Consider the following 26,953-nt stretch of genomic DNA (forward strand, 5'->3'; position numbering starts at 1 on the left):
GGGGTGAAGGCAGGGACATTCACAAGCAACAGAATGTCTGGTCAGTCCTTATTCCATGTACTCTTTTCAGGTTAGGCTTAGGGATCACGGCCCCTTTTTTCTCCCAGGAATGTATACAATGTAGTTTAAAAGTCTGTATGATCTGATCAAAATGGCTTTATGCAATAAAGCTTGTAACCAAGTTAAATTTTTAAATGACCTTTCAGTCTAATTTTCATTCTGGGTGCCTCAGTGATTGTCAGGCTGGGACTTGCTCTCATTTAATAGGTTTAATTTGGAAGAGTTTTTAACTACTTCTGTTGACCACTTGTTTTTAAATACTTGGATTTTCAAAATTAAAAGGTTCTGAACTAAGTTCACATACTCAAGACTGCCTAAAACCACTAAGAGCCATGCCTAAATCTTGTTTTCAAACCCCGAAGTGATTTTTTTTTTTTTAATGTTTTTGAGAGAGCACACAAGCAGGGGAGGGGCAGAAAGGATAACACAGAATCCAAAGCAGGCTCTGAGCCGTCAACACGGGCTCAAACTCACAAACCATGAGATTGTGACCTGAGCTGAAGTCAGACACTTAACCAAGCCACCCAGGTGCCCAAGTGATTCTGCTTTTTAAACATTCTTTCCAGAGCTAGACTTTTAAGGGGTGAAGAAGACATCATTATAACTATCAATTAAAATTGAGTGTTTTCCTCTATCCCAAATAGCTGGTTGACAGTGATAAGGAAAAGATTTAGAATTATGGGACGTATAAGAGTGTAAGAATTCATCTGAAACAGCTCCTTGGAGAAGTGGATTTTGAATTACATTTTAAGGTGAATTATGATCCTGTAAGCACATAACATTGCAACTGAACAGAAAAATACGGACATTTTAGTCCTTTTTTTATACTAAGGAAAAAGGAATAGGTATTCAATAAACCCCATTACAAAAAGGTTAAGAAATTCAGAAGACAGACTTTTTATGCCTAACACAAATTCTGGGGACTTGTGTGAAAATACAATTAATGTCTACTAAGCACATCTAAATAAATGTAAATCAAGATAGGGTATATAATTCAATAAACAGCCATAGGATAAGCTGCTAGGTCATGTCCAACAGATTTCAAAGTAATCATGAGAATGGAAAAGAAAGGTTTTAACCTTAAATAATTCTAGGAATACCCAAATAATATTACAAGTATTTTTGCCCAAATATGTTAGTTTTAATGACAAAGTAACTCAAAATTGACACAGGGATAGTTTTCACAATTTATTGAATTGCAAGTTAGATTGTTATGTTAAAGAGAGAATAAATCTCCAAAAATATTTTGGCAGGTTTCTGAATGTTTAAGTGTATGCCAACATTATTGGACTCTTTAAATTATTAGAAGCTAAGAATATGAAGTACTTACCAAGTTTACAATAAAAATATTTTTTAAAATACCATATTTGGTAATAAATTAGATTTATAGAATTGATCATTCAAAATAAATTAAACCTGAGTTATAAATGCTTCCTACTCTGCCCACCCCCAGCATACCTAAGTTATAGTTCTTTTACACCAGTATGCCTCAAACTTAAATGAGCATACAGATTCCTTGAGGATCTCATTAGATGCAGTTTCTGATTTCAGTAATCTGTTGTGGGGCCTGAAAGTCCACACTTCTACCAAGCTACAAATGAAGCTAATGTTGGTCTTTAGACCACCCTTAGGTCACCTTGCTGCTCGAATATACAGTGAAGACAATTTCTGGTTTAATGGGACTGTATGGTTTTATCCGTTATTCAAGGCTGTCAGATTTTGGAATCAAACATAACCACAAACGATCACCAAAAATAAGTCTTGGAAGAAAAGAACGTTTTTGTTAAGCGCTTAAAGTATACCAAATTGGCAGTGTTTCTATTGGTCTGACAGTGATACCTTTGATACTATATAGATCAGGATGCCAAGTTCTTGTAACTGTAAACAATAGTTACTATAGATAGCTTGAGGCTCTCTTCAGTTCATTCAAGTCCAGAAACTTCAAGCCAGTACACTGCAAAACCACTATTAAAAAATCTTTAATGGTAAACTGTCCATATAAATTACTTGTAAACTCACTTTAAGCTATCCCGTCTCCTCCTCCTCTTTCCACAAATGTTTTTTCTTCTGCCTCGTAGCTAAACAGCGTGTAACACCCAATGCCCCTCCCTTTAAAAATCGAACAAAATTGTCTCCAACCAAAGGACCCAATGCAAAAAGGTTGGCTTCTTTAACACATTCGTAGGTATATGCATCTATTTCCACAGGATTAGTCTTACATGTGATGGGCTGGCTTGAGTTGTAGCCCAGGTAACACCCTCGCTCCTTCAGAAAAGACAGATTGGGATGAGAACCTATCAGCACTACTGCTGCAGAGAGCTTAAATATTTTCTTCAATCCAGAGATGCTTTGAAGAATGCATTTCATGTCCGACTTAAAGGAAAGCACATGGTGCTCAGGAAAACTGGTATAATCAGAAAGAAGAGTGGAGTCTACAGAATATGACTGAGTACACATCATATGATAGACTTTATGGTATTCTGGATAAAGCTTTTTGGGAAGCTGTTTGAAAATTAAGCTTGGATCAGTTACTCGTCTGCGAAATACATGAATCACAGGAATATTATTGTTGTACGCACACAGTACTGCGTCAGCTGCAGTAAGCCCGGAACCCACAATTAACACTGGGTCCGCTTTGCCACGCAACTTTCCTTTGCCTATAGCAGCTCCAAATTCAGGCATTGAATGGAACACAAAAGGAAGATCTTCCCCTTCAATTTCCAGATGGGCAGGAGAATCCAGCGTTCCAGTTGCCAGAGCTACGTTCTCAGCAAAGAGACAGAAGGGAACGTGGGAACCATCCGCTACTCGCTGATAACCTCTGACCTCCCAATTTCTCTTGATAAGTTTTGACTTCTCTATCTGTAAATGCTGCGTTGAAATATTTCTGTCTTGTCCATCACCATCACCTTGATCTCTGTAGAGTCTTGATACAGAGGTGATATAAGTATTCTCTCTGAAATTCTTCTGCAGACCCATGACTTTTACATAATGTTTATAGTAACGAGCTATTTCCTCTGGCATAACACGATCCCCTTTTAGGTTCCTAAAAAAGGAAAAATATGCTATGAAGATAGTACTTTGATAGTTTCCATGATTATTCCTTTTCCATCTTGTAAGCTATGATATAGATCTTTTTAATTTCACCTGTCTTAACTATAAATTATCCTTTAACAGAGAAAGCCTTCTTTAACAAAGTTCAACATTTTTAAGTAAAGAATTAGTTTTATCAGTCAGTCCCCCGAGGGTAGAGACTGTATTTTAATACATCTGTTTCCCCAGGGCTTTGCATAGAATCTGTTCAGATTAGCTACCTTTACCAATGAATTTTTTAAATGAATTAAAATGTGGAAATTCAGACTACAGTCTATCTCACAACTATAAATAATCCAGTCTATATACTATTCAGTCTACACACTATAATAGAATGACAGATTATAACATTGATATTACACTGCACGTCTAACTACAATACATGATTCTTAAAGATAATAGGATTCTGACATGATTTTTTCTAAGTTGCTATTTTCTCCTAATGACTGAAAATAATTCATATCGGTCTTCTGAATAAAATCATCTTATATCTAAGTAGATAAAACAATTCTGTGTTTTCCTATTAACAGAGGTCTATAAATACACTTATGTACTTTTATTCAAAAACAGCATATTCATTTTCCACTTGAACTTTAAAGCAATAGGCATTAGTAATCCTCACTGGGCCCCAGTTAGAGAATAAGTAGCAGTAAAAACATACCAAATCATTTCACATAATTCATTACAAATTGTAACTAAAAGTTCATAAAAGTTTTTTTTTTTTTTTTTTGAGAGCTAGCACATGTAAGTGGGTGTGCAGGCACGCGCGTGGGGGAGGGGCAGGAAAAGGTGCAGGACAGCAGACTCAAAGCCAGTATTTAATTACAAGATTCTTCACATATTGCTTCGATATACAATGTGCCCAATGTAAAAGAATGAATACTTTTGGCACATAATCATAAAGCTTCCCCCCCCCCGGTTTTTTTATGTTTTTATTTATTTCTGAGAGATGAAGAAAAGTGTGTGCAAGTGGGGGAGGGGCAGAGAGAGGGAGGCAGAGCATCCAAAGCAGGCTCTGCGCTGACGGCGGACAAACTCACAAACCTTGAGATCTTGACCTGAGCAGAAGTTGGACGCTTAACTGAGTCACCCAGGTGCCCCAAGGCTTCCCTTTTTTACCCCTATCACAAAAGGAAGAATGTTGAGCAATTTCACTTGCTTGCTTATGAAAATCAAATTGTACAACTTGCTTGATTTGCTACTTTTCGTTTCAAACCAATATAAAACTCCTTTAAAAAAAAAAAAAAAACCCAAAAGCAGGGCTGGTTCAGTCAGAACGTGTGACTCTCGATCTTGGGGTCGTGAGTTTGAGCCCCATGTTGAATGCTGAGATTAAACAAATAAAACTTAAAAAAAAATCCCAACAGGAATATTTGAAAGGTTTAATCTCTATGGCCCATGCTGGTCTGAATTTGTTCTCCTAAAATCTTCTCAAGGATAATTTCCATGGATTAATATGGTTTCTATCTAGCAGAAAGTCAAGCACTCAATGTTTACAACCCTGCAAAGGTTAAGTAACTTCCTGCTTTACTTTGTTTCTGTGAGCAAATTAGGTTTCTCTATATTATCTAATTTAATACTACTATCCTTGAATATAAGGTTTTTCATATTATTTCTCTTCTTAAATTTTGGGTTTTTTCCTCCCAAATAAAATTATATTATTCCAAGGAGAGATTTCTTCTCAGTTCCTTCTATTTTTGTATTTCTTATTAAATATTTACCTCTATAGTAGCCAACAGTGTAGCCAATCACATCACAGATTCTGGCTTATTCCATCATTCTAAATTATTAAGCACATACACTCATCTACTCTGAAAGCCAAACACTGTAAGTACGTATACGTGAGATATCCATACACAAACGTGTATATCCACTGATAACAATAAGCGTAGAAAGGATTTGTGGGTGGATGAGAAACTAAACAGAGTGGTTTAACAGGAGAGTGGGATAAATCCATAACTAACAAAAGTCAAAGAAACCCAATCTGTAGACAAACCTTTACCTGTGTGTGCTTAGTCTCTAAATGGAAACTAGCTCATGATGACTGGCTATGAAGAGGTTTTATTTGAAAGACACATGAATTTATACTATTCCAAGACAGGATCACAAATATTTTGGAAACTGCCAATGGACTTTCCCACTGTACATCAAAGGATTCTAACAGTTCGGTATTTACCTTCGTTTGCTGGATACCCAGTCTTTAAATTTAAGTCCAGGTAGCTCCATCCAATTTCCAAAGCTGATTGTCAACATGGAACCTTCCATATTCTATTTGAATAAAAAATGCACAAACACATTTAAGCAGTAACATGGATTTGTAAAAAAAAAAAACCAAACCCATCTTCATTCACTATCATTAAGAATGTGGATAAGGAGAGCTGAAAGAAGTAGTTGTGTAAATTAAAAATACTTTTATCATTCTGTAGCATTTATATTCCTTTCATAAAGTATACATTTATAAAACAAGTTTATCATATTGCCAGATGCCTATACAATGTTGATAGCTTCGGCCTATAAAGTAATTCAGATACAGAATATGTTATAGGAAATCTGTAATTTCACTTTTTAAATTTTTTTTTTCAACGTTTTTTATTTTATTTTTGGGACAGAGAGACAGAGCATGAACAGGGGAGGGGCAGAGAGAGAGGGAGACACAGAATCGGAAACAGGCTCCAGGCTCCGAGCCATCAGCCCAGAGCCCGACGTGGGGCTCGAACTCACGGACCGCGAGATCGTGACCTGGCTGAAGTTGGACGCTTAACCGACTGTGCCACCCAGGCGCCCCTGTAATTTCACTTTTTAAACAAGAGGAAAAAAGTTAATTTCTAACACTTTAGATGTCTACCCATTTTAACAGATTTTTCTTCATTTTATTTATTTAATTATTTATGTATTGAGAGACAGGCCAAGAACGAGTGGAAGAGAGGCAGAATCCCAAGCAGGCTGCATTCTGTCAGCACAAAGCCCGATGTGGGGCTCAAACCCACAAACCATGAGATTATGACCTCAGCCAAAACCAAGAGTCAGATGCCTAACTGACGTAGCACCCAGGCACCCCTAACAGACTTCTAAAAACTGGGCAGTGAAACAGCCTTTCCCCCTCCATCAATTATAATTGTGAAGTCCAAGCTGGCTTGGATACAGCAGCATCTCTTTCTAAAACTAAGGAAATAAGCAGTGGTTACCTGATTAAGAACAGACTCACAGCTGAGGCTAATGCTGCCTTTAAGGAAGTGAGCCCTTCAAGCTCCCTTGTCCCACTTACTTCTGCTTTGCTCACTTCAAAGCAACAAGCCCAAGGGCCAACAGCACCTGTCCCAATGACCCCAATGATCTCTCTCAACCATTTCTTTTAGGCTATGGCTTTTTCTTAACTTTTCTTGTCCTGTTTTCTGAACGATCCGGTACTGGGAATGGTACTTATTATTACTAACATTTCCAGGCACTTACTATATGCTGGGCCATGTGAAGCCCATTATCTATGACAGTGTGTAGGTCACCACCGGGAGAGAAGGCAGCAAGCGGTCACTGCTCTGAGGCAGGCTGGGCCTGGATACTATGATCACAACCAAGAAGACGGAAAACATCAGAAGGGAAACTTAAGAATTTATTGTATACAGAAATTATCTGGAGCCATAATGTCTTATCTGGAACTCAAAACCCTTAGGGCACTAAGAGTCCACTTCCTGTCAATAATCTCAACTTTATTCCCCCTGCACCAGTTCTTCCGGTTAGTTGAGAGCCCTAGTCCCTGATCTCTTTTCTCATTATCTGCCTTGTTTTCCCTTATGTGATCTAAATGCCACGAATGCCTGCTGTCAGGGACACTTGGTATATTAAGAGATGCAAACCTGACAGGAGCATATAGAAAGAGAAGAAACAGAAGCATGTTTCTTAAAGGACACAAATGGGCTGTAAGGAGTGTAATATTAAAAAGGGAGGAGGATGTTCCTGGGTGGCTCAGTCCGCTGAGCATCCCATTTGATTTCGGCTCAGTCATGATCTCACAGTTCCTGGACTGAGCCCCACATTAGGCTCTACACTGAGAGTACACGGAGCCTGCTTGGAATTCTTCCTGTCCCTCTCTCTCTGCCCCTCCCCCACTCTTGCCCACTCTCTCACTCTCTCAAAAATAAATATCTTTTAGGGGCGCGCCTGGGTGGCTCAGTCAGTTAGGCAGCCAACTTCAGCTCAAGTCATGATATTGCGGTCTGTGGGTTTGAGCCCCAGATCAGGCTCTGTGCTGGCAGCTCAGAGCCTGGAGCCTGCTTCAGGTTCTGTGTCTCTCTCTGCCCCTCCCCTGCTCACACTCGGTCTCTTTCTCAAATAATAAACATTAAAAAAAAAAAAATTAAAAAAATATCTTTTAAAAAGGAAGGGAGAATATTCTAGATTGGATAAAGACATCATGTGACAGTTTATAAAGAGAAAGAACAGGAGTGCCTTCAAGGAATTAAAAGAAGGTCAGCCTTATGCAGGAAAGTATTAACAGGTTTGGGCTGCTTGAACTGTACACGTTACTCAGAAAGGTCTGTCTTTAAGGACTGGCTTTTGGCTGCCTCCTATGAGAGCAACACTGAGTGCTTTGAATATTCTACGTAATGAGTGATTTTTTTTTGTAGGCCAGAGGCCTTGGGCCATGCTGTACCAGTGTAACTGTAGTTTATCCTAACAACAAGATTTATGGTAAACACCAATGTTTGCTCTGAGAGGCAAGGCATTCAGTTACTGAGATCAGTCATGTGGCCACTGCTGTTCTACGTGACTGGCTCCCAGAAAATCGTGGACACCAAGGTGTGGGTGAACATCCCTGCACCCTGATTGGCAACTCTTTGCACACCTTGTCACACATCATTGTTGGGAGAATTAAGTGCATCCCCAGTAAAACTCCAGTAAAAATGAACATTTAGAAACTGGAGCTTGTTTTCTCCTGGACTTCATCCTATGAACTTTTCCCCTTTAAGGATTCTAATCTGTATCCTTTCACTATAATAAACTATAACCATGAGCACAAGACCTTTAAGGAATCCTGTCAATCCTAGTGAATCTAGAGTCTGATGGTGAACCTGGACCCCCAAGCAAAAGTAGGAAGCCTTTCCAATAATATGGGTCAAGGATGACGATGGCCAATATAGCAAAATTATAATTACAATGGGGAAAAGTAGGGTAGACGGACTTACCATATGTTTATGAAAAATATGGAAAAGATAGGATAATTGGTTTGGAGTGGGAGTTGAGGAAAGAATAATCAAGAAAGGTTTCTTGCTTGAGTAACTACATTACAGTGCTATTCCATAAGGAATTTAAGAAATCTGATAATAGGGGTGCCTGGGTGGCGCAGTCGGTTAAGCGTCCGACTTCAGCCAGGTCACGATCTCACGGTCCGTGAGTTCGAGCCCCGCGTCAGGCTCTGGGCTGATGGCTCAGAGCCCGGAGCCTGTTTCCGATTCTGTGTCTCCCTCTCTCTCTGCCCCTCCCCCGTTCATGCTCTGTCTCTCTCTGTCCCAAAAATAAATAAACGTTGGAAAAAAAAATTAAAAAAAAAAAAAAGAAATCTGATAATAAAAATGACTATTTAGGCATGTTGAGTTTGAGAACACCAAGGAATAATCAGGGGAAGGTAATGAGGTGAATATACAAAAGAAAACAATCTGGGCTATGGTTCTTGATTCAGGAATCACTCAGTGCAAGACAGTGGAGTTATATGAGGAAAGCCAGGGAGAATGAAGAATATAAAGAGATGACCTTGGCCTGGGACAGAGTTTACAGAAGAGTACATAAGGTAACTGAAAAAAAGAGTGACGAAACAGGAAGAAAAACGAGGAGATGAAAGGTTCAGAGAATCTAAGAGGGATATCAACACTACCAAATGTTGCAGAGGTCAGGAGGGATACATTCTGAGACTCAGACTGAGCAAAAAGGAAGTTACTGACCTTCAAAAAGAAGCTCCAGGAGAAAAGGCAGTGACAGAAGCTACAGTCAAGTGAGCTAAGGAATAGGAGGCAAAGGCAGAGAAATAAAGGATAGGTAACTATTTCAAGAAGTTGGCTCTAAAGCAAAGGATACAGATAAGCTGGCACATAAAAACTTTATTATCGTTATTATTATTTTTGAGACAGAGAGAGAGAGAGGTGGGGGCCATAAGCAGTCAAGAGAGGCAGAGGGGGGCAAAGAGAGAATCTCAAGCAGGCTACACACTCAGCACAGAGTCTGACATGGGGCTCAATCCCATGACCCTGGGATCATGACCTGAGCAGAAATCAAGAATCAGACACTCAACCAACTGAGCCACCCAGGCGCTCCAACATAAAAACTTTTTTTTTATGTTTGTTTATTTTTGAGAGAGAGAATCAGCACATGAGTGGGGGGAGGGCAGAGAGAGAGAGAGACAGACAGACAGACAGGGGGAGACACAGAATCCAAAGCAGGCTCCAGGCTCTGAGCTGTCAGCACAGAGCCTAAAGCAGGACTTGAACTCATGAACTGTGAGATCATGACCTGAGCTAAAGTCGGATCCTTAACTAAGCCACTCAGGCGCCCCTAAAAACTTTTCAATAAAGGATAATAATTTTAGTATATTCATATACTGATGAACAGAAGCCAGCAGAGAAACTCAAGATACAATGTCTCTGGAGAAGACAGGGATACAGGATACAGTCGGAAGGTAAGCCTCAGATAGAAATGATACCATTTCCACTCTAACAGGGGATAAGAAACAAGGAAGCAGTATGAATGGAGATAAGTTTGTAGGTTTGAGTACAAAATTAGAAAACAGAATCCATCACATAGGAATTAAGAATATTTCTAAATAGGAAAGTTAAAAAAGCAATAGAAGTTTGACAAGAACATTTAATAAGTAAATATCAAAGGATTACCAAACAGTGTTCAGGACCCAAATGAGGTTGGAGAATACTTTTCACAGTTGTACAACTTTTTTTCTGGCAACATTTAATAGCACAAGTATAGGAAAAGACAAAATTGACAGTTACGTGAATTGCTTTTACTGCCAAGCCTGTGTAGCAGAAGGACAATGAGGCAAGGGAATTAAGGAGAATGGCTAAAATCAAGGGACTATAGAACCTAAGCTGGGGTAGGTAAGGAGGTTAAGACCAGAGTTTCAAATGCTCTGTTTGAAAACTGGGTACAGTATGAACTGGGTAATGGAGCTGGAAGCATCAAGAGGTGTGGTCACAAAGATATTTGAGAATTTAGATTTTCACTGAGTAGTTACAGTGGAACCCCAGGAGTTTGTGTCTAAGGAGGAATGGAAGAGATCGTTAAGAATGAAGAGATAAGAGACTAAGAGGTCAAGGTGTTGCTTCTGTGTCACATATGTAGTTACTGAAGGTGACAGTAAAACTTGAGAGGTAATGGAAAACCCTATCTGTTGCTTAAGCCGCTCAGTCTATGTTATATCATTATAGCAGCCCAATACAACTTCATTGGGATGAGACGCTGTGTGAGATTTTTGTAAAGTCTAAAATGAATTTAAAACTTTTTACTGTGCAAACCACTGTTGTAGTATTTTCTACTTATTTCTTGTAAAACAGTATAGAGAAGCTTATGCTAAGACTATCAGTAATCAAATGTGGCTTACCTTCTTGTAACCCATATTGTATTGAACAGCATTAAAATTCTCAGATACAAATGTGGTAAACACTGTACTTCATGTTGTAATGTTTCAGAATTCAAACAGCCTTCTCAAGACGACATATAATAACTCACATGGACTAAAATGCTAAGAAAAATATACTCACATGCCAAGCTCCACCAGGTGGACCTTTACCGAGAACTAGGTGAGGGATGTAATGATGTTGTTCTAATTTCCAATGCAAAACGGATGGATAATCGTACCCAAAGTCAGCATCTGGATGAAGAAGTGTGTCAAAAAGTACTGCCACTGGATTGGATGATCGGCCCTCAAGGCCCTCAGACAGGTATTCTAAGTCCTGAATGAATTTTTTAAAAAAGAAAAAAGGCAGGTAGAGTTTGAAGGAAAAAACAAACAAAACTAAAACTAAAACACCCCAGCTATTTTAATAGTGAATGAAAGCCATTACTCAAATCCAGCACTTCCTAGAGAGTGTTGCTACAGAACACACCTTGAGATCTTCATAGATGCTTTGGTCAAATGAATATAAGACAGGATTTCAAACAAAGCTAATCAGATCCTTTTACTGCAAATCTTGAAGATCCACTTAATACATTAATATGCCTTAATATTTACTATGACATTCCAGTAACAAAAAGCACCTCCTAAAACTCCCATCAGGAAATAATTTGGGAAATTCTGCTTCAATCAAAGGAAAATAAACAGAAGTAACTTGGCAGACTATATTTACAAATCAAAAATAAAAATGTTAGAAAATGTTGTCTAGAAGAAAGAATTTTCAATTAAGTTAATACAATACTTATGGGCACCCGGGTGGCTCAGTTGGCTAAGCATCCGACTTTGGCTCAGGTCATGATCTCACAGTTTGGGAGTTTGAGCCCCGTGTCGGGCTCAGAGCCTGGAGCCTGCTTCAGATTCTATGTCTCCCTCTCTCTCTGCCCCTTCCCTCCTCGTACTCTGTCTCTGTCTCTCTCAAAGATAAACATTAAAAAAGAACTTTTTTAATAAAAAAAAAATACAATGCTTATAAAAGTACAAAACTAACCTTGAGTATTAAAAAAAAGGCAAAAGCACTAACATGTAAGAAATAAATACCTGATCAACAATGGAAAGATGTCTTCCTTCTTCTAATTTACTATGTAAGATTGCATTTGGATGTATTGCTTCTGATGATAAATATGGTCTGTAGCCTGATAACATGTAAGAAAGGCAGATTCCTGAGGGTCCATTTCCTATTACCAAAAAACAAACAAAAAAGGTGGAGACAGGTGCATCATGTGTTCAAAAGCATATTCATGAGTTCCTTCATTCAGGTGCCCTTTCCTTTAAATATCAACCCCTCTCAAAGTCTGGTGCTAACAAACCCCTAAATTAATCAGGTTCTGATTCTAAATCTATTTAATCACTATATCCATTCAGCTGTCTTTGTTAGTGTCAATTCTTATGATCTCAGAAGATAAAAGTCTCTTGATTCTCCTCAAGAGACTTGAACACACTTCTATTCCAAAATCCTTTCACATTCTACATTCAGATGAATTCTGATAACACACAATCCTCATCATGCTACCCCCCTCCATTTGGAAGGCCTTAACTGCTTGCTTTTAGCTATCCAGTGCTCACCATATTCTGGTCTCAATCAGACCAGACTGATCTCCTAATACCATCTTCCTATATTTTTATTTGCTTAAACTAAAACTAAACTGAATTTTTTGCTGAACCCTGGTGAACTGCATCCATTTCTGTAGTTCCTTTAGTCCGGGTTTCCACTTCTCTATTATCTCCAACTACCAAAAATTTAATCCAACTATGCTAACTGCCAGCTATCAGGAAGGAAATCCTCTTCCATCTCTAATGTTTTGCCCCAAATAAAATAAACTCCAAGATGAAAATATGAAAAGTAAACTCATAAGAATATTAGACAATATAGGCTAATTCTTCTACTTATAATGCTGAAGCCTTTAAGTATGACACAAAACTCAAAAGACAGAAAGGAAATGAAACCATGTGACTTCTACAAATGAAAATCAAACAAGAAATACTAGAAGTTAAGACCTGAGGCAGAGTTAATTTCCTTTAATCAAACCAAAGAGACAAAACTAAGGAAGTAGTATCATATGATAATATCAATACAAATAAAAGATACAGAAAAAGCATTTAATAATATCCAACACCTATTCATAATAAAAATAAAAAAACCTCAGCAAACTCAGAAGGAGGATACTTCTCCAACTTCATAAGGAGTACAGTAAATCTACAGCTAACAGCATACTCAATGGTGAAAAACTAGATGCTTTCCCTCTAAGATCAACAACAAGACAAGGATATTTCTTCTCATCATTCCTACTCAACACACACCATGACAGAGGTCTTAGTTAATGTAATAAGAAAAGGAAAGACAGACTGGAAAGATATAAAATTGTCTTTGTTCACAAATGCCTTGATTATCTATGTAGAAAATCCCAAAGAACTGACCAAAAAACTCCTAGAACATCGAGATTGCAAGATACAAGGTTAATACACAAAAGTCATTTCTTTCTTATATACCAGCAATAAACAAGTGGCATTTTAGAATAAGTACACAACACCATTTAATTTGTGCGCGTGTGTGTGCATGCACGCACACACACAAATACTTGGGTATAAATCTCTATATATTTAAGGTAAGTATATATATAGAAGATGCGTACAAGGAAAACCACAAAACTCTGATGAAAGAGCCTGAAGATGATCTAAATAGATGTTCACGAATAAGAAGATTCAATACTGTTAAGATGTTAGCTCTTCTCAGCTTGATCTACAGATTCAATGCAATCCAAATAAAAATCCCAGAAAGTTACTTTGTGAATATTGACAAACTAATTCTAAAGGTTACATGGAGGAGTGCCTGGGTGGCTCAGTCGGTTGAGCATCTGACTTCGGCTCAGCTCATGATTTCACAGTTCATGAGTTCAAGCCCCACTTCAGGATCTGTGCTGACAGCTCAAAGCCTAGAGCCTCCTTTGGATTCTGTGTCTCCCTCTCTCTGCCCCTCCCCTGCTCGCACTCTGTGTCTCTTTCAAAATTAAACAATAATAATAAAAAACTTTAAAGTTTAAATGGAAAGGTGAAAGACCCAGAATAGCGAACACAATATTGAAGAAGAAAGTCAAGACCAACACCATCCAAACTCAAGTCTTACCATAAAACTATGGTCAACAAAACAGTGTGGAAATTATGAAAGAGGAGCAAATCAATGGAAAAGGAGAGAGCAGAGTTAGATCCTAGCAAATATAGTCAACTTATTTTTGACAAAGGAACAAAGGCAATCCAATGGAGAAAGGATAGTCTTTTCAACAAATGGTACCATAACAACTGGACATCCACATGCAAAAATCTGAATCTAGATAGTAACCTTATATCATCGTTTACCAAAATTAACTCAAAATAGATCAGAGGCCTAAATATAAATAAAGCATAAAATTAGGAGACAAAACAGGAAAAATCTAGGTGACCCTGGGTTTGGTAGTAAGTTTTTAAATATAACATCAAAAGCAGGATCCATGAAAGAAAAAAACTGATAAACAGGACTTCATTAAAATTTAAAATTTCAACTCTGGAAAAGACATTCTTAAGGGAATGAAAAGATAAGTCACAGACTGGGAGAATATATTTGCAAAACTTGTTTGATAATGTACTTGTTTCTAACTTGTACCAAGAACTACTGAGTCTCAACCATAAGAAAGTAAATAACCCAATCCATTAAAAAGTACACAAAAGATCTGAACAAATTATCTTTGACATCAAAGATAAACAGATGACAAATAAGCATATGAAAAAACACTCATCATGTATGATCACAGCACTGCAAATTAAAACAATGAGGTACCACTACCCACCTATCAGAATAGCTAAAATCCCAAACATAGACCATACCAAATGCTGACAAGGACTTAAAGAAATGGGAACTCTCATTCACAGTTGTTAGGAATGCGAAATGATACAGCCACTTGGGAAGACAGTTTGACAGTTTCTTAAAAAGCTAAACATAGTCTTATGATATGATCCAATGAGCACTTAGGTATTTACCCAAGCGAGCTGAAAACCTAATGGCTATGCAAAAACCTGCACATCCATGTTTACAGCAGCTTTACTCATAATTGTAAAAAACGGGCAGCAACCAAGATGTCCTTCAATAAGTGCATAAATAAACTGAAGCATCCATACGATGGAATCGTATTCAGTGACAAAAAAGAAATGAGCTATCCGGCCACAAAAAAGACCTGGAGGAAACTTTCATGTATACTGTTAAGTGAGAGATGCCAGTCTGAAAAGGCTCCATACTGTGTAATTCCATGGATATGATATTCTAGATAAGTCAAAACAACACACAGAGTAAAAGATCAGTGGTTGCCGGGGTCAGGGGTTGAGGAAAAGGACAAACAGGTGGACCACAGAAGACTTTTAGGGCAGTGAAACTATTCTGTAAGATACTATAACTGTGGATACATGAGGATACATGGCATTATACACTCAGCAAACCTACAGAACTGTACAACATAAAGAGGGAACCCTAATGTAAACTACAGATTTTAGTTAATAGTAACCTATAAACAGAGTTTCATCAGTGATAACAAATACACCACACCAATAAAAAGATACTGATAATAGGAGAAACTGGAGGTAGCAGAAGGGGAATATATAAGAACTCTCTGTACTTCGTACTCAATTTTCATGTAGACCTAAACTGCTCTAAAAAATAAAATCTATTAATTAAAATAAATATTAAATAAACGCAAAATAGCGGGAATTAGGATCTGAGGCAAAGAGCGAAGTTCCTTAAATCAAAAAGAAAAAACACTCAACAGACATTGGCAATAAATGCACACAGGCAGTTCAGAGAGAAATAAATATGTAGGTAGAATGCTTCCTCACTCCCAAAGATGTCTCCATCCTAACCCCAAGAACCTGAGATTGTTACCTTATACAGCAAAAGGTAACTTTGCAGATGTGACTGAATGAAGGAGCTCGAGATGGGGAGAATATCCTGGTTCACAAAGGTGGACCCCATCTAATTATACGGGTCCTTAAAAACAGAGACTCTCTCCCAGCTCTGGTGAGGGGGGAAAGGTGATGATGGAAGATGAAGAGAGAACCAACACTGCTGGCTTAAATGATGGAGAAGAGGTCCAGGAGCCAAGAAATTAGAGTAACCTCTAGAGACTGGAAAAGGCAAGGAAACATTCTACCCTAGAGACTCCAGAAAGGAATGTGGTTCTGCAGATATCCTGATTTTAGCCCAGTGAAACCAGTGTTGGACTTCTGACCTACAGAACAGTAAGATAATAAATTTACATCATTTAAAGCCACTAGCATTTGTGGGAATTTGACAGCGGAAACGAGCTCTTGCTCTGTGCTCCGGCGGAGGGCTATTGCCAGCAGGAACAGTCCTAGAGTGTTAGGTTAAGCTACCCATTGGCTAGCTGAAGCAAAACACGAGTAGATGGTATTGGGGGGAGTGAGGTGGACAGGTACAGATCACGGTACTTTTTCCTTTTCTGATGCTCCCACAGCCCAGCTGAAACAAAAATAGGGTTTCTTTACTCATGCCGATACATTTGGGAAGGAAAATCCTGGGCTCAGGATTGGATGAAAGTGAGAAAATGGAACATGAGGTATGGTCTCTAAGATACCCTGGATGCAAGCCACTAAAGTACCGTCATCTCTCCCATCTCCCCGAGAGAGAAATCTAGGATAGAACAATCTTGCTTTCCTCCTTTCCTTCCTTCCTTCCTTCCTTCCTTCCTTCCTTCCTTCCTTCCTTCCTTCCTTCCTCGCATCCCCCATATGCCAGTCAGAGGACAGCACTTTTCTCCCCTTCCTGTTAACTTTGGAAAGGGGCTATCAAAGAAACTAAGGAAACTATAGGACATCAAGGTACATTATGCCCCATAATGCTTTCCTGCAGCAGTACCTGTAGTACTTGTCTGACCAGGTAAGTCTGAATATTAGATGCAAGATATACGTGACAGGTAGTTAAACACATGCAGTTACTTTATCATAAAAACTTCTGTAGTTTTGAAGTAATTAGATCTTATTAATTGCTTAATTTTTAGTATCTTATAGGACTATCTGTTGAGGTGGTACAAAGGATATAGAACACTAGCTATTGGTTAAGGTCATTATAAACATTACTGCAGAATACTGTAACGTTCATTACTGAGAACTGGTTACTACTTGCATAAGTTACTCAACTTCTGAGTTGCCCTGACTGTATCTACCCTATAAAAGAGGGCTCTAAGGTTGTAAGGCATAATCCAACAATGCACACAGAATGCTCTGTATAGAGCTCTAATAATACTGGTTATCATCATTGCCATGACACTATCATAATTAACTCAATTGATAGTATAACATAATAGAGTAATATCAGGCTTTCAACAAAAGAGTGTTACATTCTAACACAGAATCTAGTATCAGATAAACCCATTACTCTCTCCAAAGATTTGGTTATTGGTTAAACATATCAAAAAACCTAAGAGTATTTTTCAGGACAATCCAAAGAACTTGTGCCATGTAACTATGAGTAGACAGTAGCAGTAAGGACCATAATTTTAAGAGACAAAATTTAGTAACTTACCTATTACTACCACAGGCAAAGTCACTGATGAATCTTCCAGTAAAGAAGTTTCTTCAACTAATGGCATAGCTTTAACTTTTTGCCCCAGATTATCACCAAAATATTGCACTAAGGAATTAAAAATCTCTCCTTCGGTTTCAGTGTCACTATAGTTTCTTTAAAAACAAACACACAAACACGGAACAAAAACAAAACAAGAGATATAGTCAATATAGTCTTTATAAAAGTCTTTCTTCAGATTTAGCCATAAAATATTCAAGTCCCATAAAAGGAGAAAAGGAAGTCCTTTCTGAAAGGAATGCTTTCAAATTAGATTAGTGGGGCGCCTGGGTGGCGCAGTCGGTTAAGCGTCCGACTTCAGCCAGGTCACGATCTCGCGGTCCATGAGTTCGAGCCCCGCGTCAGGCTCTGGGCTGATGGCTCAGAGCCTGGAGCCTGTTTCCGATTCTGTGTCTCCCTCTCTCTCTGCCCCTCCCCCGTTCATGCTCTGTCTCTCTCTGTCCCAAAAATAAACAAACGTTGGAAAAAAAAAATTAAAAAAAAAAATTAGATTAGCTTGCATGTCAACCTGTACCATTGTTAAAGTCAGAAATCTTAAATGGCCGCTAAGGTCTCTGTTACCAGCAGGCCAAGTCCTAGACAAGTTCTAAATAAGACGCCATCTTCAAAGACAGAAGAGACAGCACTGTATTGGGGATTTTTATAATTCTCTGGGATTTCCTAGGAATGGCCAGCTTCTCTTTTACTTTTTTCTAGTTAATAAAAAGACAAGTGCACTAGAGGTGGTATATTTGGAAGTCACATAAAGTATTTTAAGGAAAAGTTACTGTTTTTATACATTATAAACTATGCATTTTGGTAAAAGAAAGGTTTATACATCTTATTAATTCTTAAATATTGAAATATAGAGGGGCGCCTGGGTGACTCAGTCGGTTAAGCGGCCGACTTCGGCTCAGGTCATGATCTTGCGGTCCGTGAGTTCGAGCCCCGTGTCGGGCTCTGTGCTGACAGCTCAGAGCCTGGAGCCTGTTAAGGATTCTGTGTCTCCCTCTCTCTGACCCTCCCCTGTTCATGCTCTGTCTCTCCCTGTCTCAAAAATAAATAAAACATTAAAAAAAAATTTTTTTTTAATATAGAAAGATCTCACTTTTTTTTTTTTTTAAATGTTTATTTCTGAGAGACAGAGAAAGAAAGCGAGAGAGAGAGAGAACATGTGTGCAAGCAGAGGAGGGGCAGAGAGAGGGAGACAATCTGAAGCAGGGTCCTGGCTCTGAGCTGTCAGAACTTAACATGGAACCGTGAGATCATGACCTGAGCCAAGGTTGGACATTCAACCAACTGAGCCACCCAGGCACCCTGAAATACGGAAAGGTATTAATGCTCATTTCTAATCTACCTTCTTCCCCAGTTACCTCCCTAGAAACTAATTAAAAAAATTTTTTAATATTTATTTTTGAGAGAGAGAGACAGAGCATGAGTGGGAGGAGGGGCAGAGAGGGAGGGAGACAGAATCTAAAGCAGGCTCTAGGCTCTGAGCTGTCAGCACAGAGCCCGACGTGGGGCTTGAACTTCTGAATCATGAGATGATGACCTGAGCTGAAGTCGGACACTCAACTGATGGAGCCACCCAGGCATCCCAAAACTAATTTTAACATTCTGACACACTCTTGCAATAAATGGAATATCCTCCAAACACAGTAAATGTTTTGCATTATACTAGTGATTATTTCAGAATAGAATCCCCAAATTATTTTTCATCTTCATATAGTCAGTAAAAGGCCACCACTAACTGGAAATATTAAACTGAGCACCAACTATGGGTGAGTATGCTTATTACCATTTCCAAAATGATAAACATGAGATGGGTCAGTTATTTCATAGGCCTCACAGATCCTGGAGGACAATGATAAATGGAGAGGATGAGGCAAAAACCAAAATTCCTGCTTCCCTATAGCCTCCCAAGGTCCCAGTCTGCACCAGGATAGAGTGGGCTTCTCCAGAATACACCGACAGCCTTCCTGAAGGTATAACCTCCACCCCAAATATCTGGACTCCCCTAAGGATACATGGCTCTTTGGGCCAGAATAGATACCCTCTGGACATGGTTACTAGGGATAGCTCCTCCTCAAAGTGAAGACTGCTCCTGGAAGAAGTGTCTTATACTCAAATTATCCCTTTCAGATCATTCCAACTACTTCTCCGATCAGATCCAGGTATACTAGCTGTCTGGCCTGCTTCCACTTCTTGTTAACAGAACTCAACATCAGTGCATTATATTCATGCCTGTTTCTGATATTTCTCCAAAAAGCGTGCCAAGGGCAGGTGCCCTAGCTCACTTCGGATGCTTCTGACCAAAGTCCTTTTGGATACCCGGGCCTGATTAATATCATTGTGGAGGCTGTAAAGGCCACAATTCTTTGTCTGAAGATGAACACCTCACCTTCAGTCTCTTCCAGATTTCCCTATCTCAAACGTTGTTCCCATATATATAATCTGGGAAATAAAAAAAAATGATAATCACTCTTTTTGTTAAGGAGAGGTGTCCTTCAAACCTTAAACATTTCCTCCTTTTAAAGAGTACAATTCAAGGGTGCCTGGTGGCCCAGTCATGTCAGCGTCCAACTCTTGATTTCTGCTCAGGTCACGATCTTTCAGTTCAGGAGATCAAGCCCCATGTTGGGCTCTGTGCTGTTAGCAAAGAGCCTCCTTGGAATTCTCTCTCCCTCTCCCTCTGCCCCTCTATTGCTCTCTCTCTAAATAAACTTTAAAGTGTACAATTCAGGGTTATTAGTATAATCACAAATTTTTGCAATCACCACCACTAATTCTAGAATTTTATCACCGTAAAAGTGATAAACCGAGTTAATAATAGTAAACTAGTTAGTAGTAAACTACTGCACCCATTAAAACTCAGTCCCCATTCTTCCCTCCCCCTAGCTACTGGCAACCATTAATCTTTCTGTCTTGTTGGATTTGCCTATTGTGGAAATTTCATACAAATTGAACCTCTCATACATTATGTAGCCTTTTGTGTCTGGCTTCTTCCACTTAGCATCTTTTCAAGGTTCACCCACAGTGCAGGATGTGTTGGTACTCCACCCCTTTTCACATCTAAGTAACATTCCACTGTATGGATAGAATATATTTTGTCCATTCACTAGTCAATAAACATTTGAGTTGTTTAGCTTTTTGGCTATACAAATAATGCTGTGAACATTCACATACAAATTTTTGTGTGGACAAATGTTTTCATTTCTCTTAGGAGTACATGCAATGGCTAGATCATAAACTCTGTTTAACATTTTAAGGAACTGCCAAACTGTTTCCTAAAGTGGCTGTATCATTTTACAACCACACCAGCAATGTAAGAGGGTTCCAGCTTTTCCACACACTCACCGACACTTTTTTTTTTTTTAGCTATCCTCATTGGTGTGAAGAGACATCTCGTTGCAGTTTGACTTGCATTTCCCTAACACATTCCCTAGTGACTAATAATGTTAAGCATCTTTTCAATTTACTTATTGGCCATTTGTATCACCTTCTTTGTAGAAATCTTCCATTTTTTGCCCACTTTCAAACTGGGCTTTTTATTATTGAGATTTTTCTTTTTTTTAATTGCTTTAAAGCTTATTTATTTTGAGAGACAGCACAAGCAGGGTAGGGGCAGAGAAAGGAGAGAGACAATCCCAAGTAGGCTCCACGCTGTCAGCACAGAGTCCGATGCAGGGCTTGAACTCATGGGCCAGAAGATCAAGACCTGAGCCGAAGGCAGATGCTTAACCGACTGAGCACCCAAGCACCCCTATGGTTCAACTTTTAAAAATCCTTTACACGTGTAGAGCACATGTCTCTTTTCAAATAGATGATTTGCAAGTATATTCTCCCATTCTGTGGATTGTCTTTCACTTTCTTTGTTTTCTTATGAATCACAGAAGTTTCAATTTCTGATCAAGTCCAATTTACTTCTTCTTTTGTTGCTGTGCTTTTGGTGTCCAAGGAACCACTGTGTGCCTAATTCAAGATCACCAAGACGGACTACCATTTTCTGTAAGTTTTAGATTTCTAGTTCTTATGTTTATGTCTTTCATCCATTCTGAATTAAATTTTTATACACATGAGGTGTCAGGTAAGACATCTTTTGCTTGTGGATATCCATTTGTCCTGAAACCATCTGTTGAGGAGACTGGAATTTCCCCTTCATCTTGTGATCCCATGGAAAACCAACCAACCACAAATGTATGGACTTCTGAACTCTTAATTCTATTCCACTGATCTATATCTTTATGCAAACACCATACTGTCTTGCTTACTGTTTCTCTATATTAAGTTCTGAAATTACGAAGCAGTAATTCTCCAACTTTCTTCACGTTGTCTTGGCTCTTCTGAGTTTCTTGTAATTCCCTATGAATTTTAGTATCTGCTTATCTTTCTGGAAAAAAAAAAAGGCAGCCAGGATTTTGATAGGGTTGCACTAAATTTATAGACCAGTTTGAGGAACACTGCCATCTTAAAAATACTAAGCTTTTCAATCCATGAATATGGGATTCCTTTATAGTTCTTCTCAATGATGTTATGTAGTTTTCACTATTCAAGTCTTACAACTTATTCCTATTCATTCTTTTTGATGCTAGTGTAAATGGAATTTTTTTCTTAATTTCATTGTCAGACTGTTCATCACTAGGGAGTATAGAAAAATGACTGATTTTTGTATGTTGATCTTGTATTCTCCAATGTTGCTTAATTCATTTATTAGGTCTAATAGGTTTTGTGTGTGGACCTCAAACAATTTAACTGGTCTGTTCCAATACTCTAGTACATGAACTAGAGCCAGCATTCTAGCTTATCTAAATCCTGTGTACAGTGTAAGTAATTTGTTCTGATTTCCTACTGATCATTAGTATAAACTGTATGTATGTAATATGTGTATTATCTATAATACTGGCATAAACTATTTGCAATAAACTTGCATGGTATTTGATTAATACAGATTAACAGAGAGAAAAAACTGAATCAAGAGAAACAAAAACCAAAAGTATGGTTCACTGGTTTTAGATAAAGCAATGATAAAACAAAGGCCTACTGGTAAGTATTCTTGCTAAAAAATTCAGCTACAATTTAGTTTTATAATATATGCATAGTGTATCACAGGTCTATCAACATTTTCAGTTTCTACTTGAGATATCCAATTTGATGAATGTTGTATTTAAAACAAGTATTTATTCTAATAAAAAAAATCTCCTTTTCCTTCATTTGGAACACTAAATTAGAAAATACAAAATTACAATATAGAATATAGTGTAAAAACATTTTACACACATGCAAAAATAGTTGTCCTACTATTAGGTATCAAGTTAAAAAATTATTTGAGGGGCCCCAGGGTGGCTCAGTTGGTTAAGAATCAGGTCATGATCTCACGATTGTTAAGTTCAAGCCCTGCATCTGGCTCTGTGCTGGCAGTACAAAGCCTGCTTGGAATTCTCTCTTTCCTTCTCTCTCTGCCCCTCCCCTGCTTTCTCTCTGTCCCCCACCCCCATGCTCTTACTCCTCGATACAAATAAAAAAAGACTATTTGATAAATATGATCTTGGAGACCTTCCATCTTTTATTTTTGAAATATTATAGTCCAGTCTCAAAACAAATTTAAGAGGATGGCACAGGCATAAAATTGGGGTAGCAAAAAGACTTTTCTCACATCTAGCAATATTACCGGAGTTTTTACAGTCTTTGGAAACATTATCCTAAACTGTTACCAAATTTATACTACTATATGGGAAAAAAAGGCTCTCAAGTTACAAATGTTCACCACACTGTTCATCTTCCAAAATAGTAAGCATGGAACAGTTAGATGGTTGAGAAGTCAGTGGACAGTTCTCAGAATACCTGTTCCTTTCAGATATTGTGTAAGATCCAAAATACAGAGGTTATCACAACCTGTTTAAAACGTATTATTCCTAATAAAATCGCTCAAAAAAAATAACATGAGTAAATTATAAACACCTTCCTAAAGAAGCCATCTTAGATGTTTTATTTTTTTAAATGAGATACAACAGTTTTTTTTACAATGGGTATATTATTTATTAATCATAATTTTCACCTTTTGGCTAGCAAGTCTTGCTTTCCTTTAACCCTCAAGATCAAAACATATCAAGTACTTTGTTTTTGGGAAAGACAAATCCTCCAAATTTCTGTACAAAGAGGTAAGCATATGGTATCCACAACCTAGGGTTAGTTAAATGGATACAAATCCCAACCTGTGTCTTTAGAGTTCAACTGTACCAAAAGCGGTCAAAAGACTTTTGGACAGCACTTTTCTGAAAGGCATGTTTAATTTCTCAGGGGCTTCAGTTTAACAAGTTTTCACTAGAGGAATGGGTTTTCGAAACTCTCTAAAGTGGATCTGACACTCTCAAAACAACGTCTGTCAAGCAGTCAACAAACTAATTTGCCTAGAACCCAAAATTCAGCAGTTTATTAAATAAAACAATGTTTTTTAAATAGCCAGAACTTAGAAATCCCTACAGAACTCATTGACTGAGAGGCTGGGCAAGCCTGGACTGTTGCTCTCTATTAAAGGAGTCCTGAACCTTCCCTGTGCCTTACACTCATTTGCAATTTGGTGAAGCCTCTGAACCTCTTCTTTGAATAATATATTAAACACATAAAAGATACACAGAATTTACAAGGAAACCAATTACATTAAAATACAGTTACAAACAGTTTGTGACATTTATTTGCACTTCTCTATTGTATTAAAAAACAAGTTTAGTGATGTGCAAGCACTGTAATTTTGAGGAAATAAGTATACAGTGTTCCTAGAAATCTACCACTATGAAGTGAAAATGTGCATTCTATTGGTGACAAGGTCACAAATACTATGCTGCTTGTTGCTTATATTCATAGTTGAAGGACATGAAATTTTGATTGAAGTTTTTAGCCAATGTATCAGTTGTACCTTTCTTTACATACAAGTTCATGACCATGTGAGTTCTACCCATGAACTCCAATTTTAGAACTCTTGATCTGAGAGATGCCTGGGTGGCTCAGTCAAATGTCCAACTTCGGCTCAGGTCATGATGTCACAGCTTGTGAGTTCCAGCCCCACATCAGGCCCTGTGCCAACAGGGCTGAGCCAGGAGCCTGCTTCAGATTCTGTGTCTCCCTCTCCCTTTCTGCCCCTCCCCTGCTCGTTCTCCCCCTCCCCCGAAAATAAACGTAAAAAAAACCCAAAAAAACCCTTGATGTGAGTTTCATATTTTACTAGAAAAAATTTATACAGCATTATCCTAGCACATTCATAGACACCAAAGTAAGGTGCTTTACTATTCTTTGCTAAGTCTAACATTTCTTCACAGGGTTAAAACCAGTTCCAAGTGTCTTTGGTCTTTCCACAACTGACTTAAGCATTGGCCAAGTGTGCTAGATCTAGAACACATAATATACTCACTTTTATTTTAAAATGCATTAACCTGATCATCCCTACAAACTTTGCCATAATGTGAGTCTGGAATGGCCACCTATTTCAAATTTCCACAATATATGGCTCACAATGACAAACATCTTAGAACAAAGTTAGCATCTACTAGATCATTCCAATTAAAAGAGTTCCCTACCTCCCTTCAACACAGTAACTTACCGCGTTTAAAATAAACACATAGATGTAGGTATAGGTACATACGTATACATATATAGTAAAGGTGGGGTAGGGAGGAAGCTTCGCCAATACTTCCCTAAAACTTTGCACCACTTAGAAGTCTCAGGTCGCCGTAACCGACTCACTCCGGGCCTAGCCGGTTTCGAAGTCCCATGACTGGCACAGTCCAGGGAAAGGAAAAGGGGACAACAGAGGGCAGTCCCCCGGAGCGAGGAGCCCCCAAGCACAGGCGGCCGAGGCGGGAACCCCGACCAGGCAGGAACCAGGAGGCAGCTGCGGCCGAGGCGGGAGGCCGCTGCAGACCAGGCGCTCGCCCCCCATCCCGGACCCGTCCCGACCCCGCCCGGCCTCAGCCCATCTCGGTCGCAGCATCCAGGCCGGGAAGCGCTCCGCCCGCTCCCGTCCCCATCCTCCCTGGCAGAGAAGTCACCTGAAATGACCGGCCAGGGAGCAGCGGCAGCACCACACCGGCATGGAGCGCGGCGCACGGGGCGTCTGAGCGCGACCACCGCGGCCGCCGCCACCGCCGCCTGCGCCGGCTGGGCTGCCCGTCCGGGGCGCCCGCCCACTCGCCCGGGGTCGCGGGGTCCGCGGGGCGCCAGCGCCCCGCGCGTCGCCGGCGCTGCCCGGAAGCTGCGGCTGAGCAGCCGGCCGGGCTCCGGCGCCCCGAACTCCGCCTCGGGATAGCGGCTTCCGCTCCTCGCCCCGGGGGAGCCAGACGCCGGCGGCGGATGATCTGGGGGCGCCGCGGTGGGGGCGGGGCGGGGACGCAGCGACGGCTGCGGCGGAGGCGCGCGGGCTCCTCCTCGCAGGTGCGGCGGAGGCGGGAGAGGCCGGCGATTGGCGGAGCCGCGGCCGGGGCGAGGGGCCGGGCCTGAGCGAGCGGCGGCTGCGCGGGCCGGGGACCGAGGGCCGCGCGCCAAGCAGGACGGCTGCGGCGGCGGGCGGCGGCCGGGCCTCGGCCTGCGCCCCGCGGCCCTCCGCGTGCGCCCCCTCCGTGCCGGGAGGGATTGGCAGGGCTGGGCGGATGCGCGTGGGGAGGCGGAGGGAGAGAGAAGGAGAGGGAGGGAGAGGGAGAGAGAAGGAGAGGGAGGGAGAGGGAGAGAGAAGGAGAGGGAGGGAGAGGGAGAGAGAAGGAGAGGGAGGGAGAGGGAGAGAGAAGGAGAGGGAGGGAGAGGGGGAGGGAGGAGGTGGTGGTGAGGGGACGAGAGAGCTGCTAACCCGGGCAGCGGAACGGCTCGGGGGACCGACAGCCGCCGTACAGCGCGGCTTCCGCGGCCCGAGCCACGCGGGCTCGCCCCCAGGAGGTCCGCGCGGGACTCCCACCCAGGAGGCCCGGAAAGGCCGACCTTCCCACCCAGGACACCCACCTTAGCGCCTTTCCTCACTAAGGCTGGGAGCTTCTGCGCGCTTCTGGCTCCCGTTCCTCCATCACCATCGCCAGGCGTGGAGAGTGGGGCTGAAAATACCCCGAACCACAGGTGCCCGGGTTCCAACCCCCACTGTTCTGACTGTGCAAGTCTGGCTTCTGGAACGGGAGAGCCTCGACCGGCTCACCCGTCTGCAAGAGTGTGAGAATCACCTGCATCGCTGGTTAAAAATACCAGTGCTTAGCCCCGCCCAAGACTCACTGAGCCCGTTTCCGGGAGGGGGAAATGGCAGGAAAGTGTATCGTGAGTCCCTCCAGGTGAAGGTGATGCAAGAAGAGTTAGAAAAGTACCGCCTGTTGTTGTCAAAAAATCTAGGTGGGAAAAACTCCTAGAAGTGGTTAATTGCATGTACTGTTACACACACGTGTCTCTATCTCTACTTAAAAAAAAAAAAAAAAAAGCCCAAGTATTTCTGCGATTAAAATGTGAGATACATCATTTCTGTTTTTAAATAGTTGTGTGTGTGTGTGTGTTTTTTTAAGTTCACAAGT

General features: G+C 40.2%; 1 protein-coding gene across 2 annotated transcripts; it reads right to left on the bottom strand.

Annotated features, from left to right (window-relative positions):
• Positions 1-1,235: 1,235 nt before the first annotated feature.
• OSGIN2 (oxidative stress induced growth inhibitor family member 2) lies at positions 1,236-26,601 on the bottom strand. Of its 2 annotated transcripts, none has more exons than XM_030303730.1 (6): positions 26,403-26,601; positions 17,382-17,536; positions 11,861-11,997; positions 10,911-11,102; positions 5,330-5,421; positions 1,236-3,106 (listed from the first exon to the last, which is right to left on the bottom strand). In XM_030303730.1, exons 2-6 carry the CDS (start codon positions 17,446-17,448, stop codon positions 2,086-2,088), a joined length of 1,509 nt encoding a protein of 502 aa, XP_030159590.1. In that variant the 5' UTR covers positions 17,449-17,536; positions 26,403-26,601; the 3' UTR covers positions 1,236-2,085. The 2 variants fall into 2 exon arrangements, with proteins under 2 accessions (XP_030159590.1, XP_030159589.1); XM_030303729.1 differs by lacking the exon at positions 26,403-26,601 and adding an exon at positions 25,463-25,560.
• Positions 26,602-26,953: the final 352 nt, after the last annotated feature.

This window comes from Lynx canadensis, chromosome F2, assembly GCF_007474595.2.
Source record: "Lynx canadensis isolate LIC74 chromosome F2, mLynCan4.pri.v2, whole genome shotgun sequence".
Taxonomy (NCBI): Eukaryota; Metazoa; Chordata; class Mammalia; order Carnivora; family Felidae; genus Lynx; species Lynx canadensis.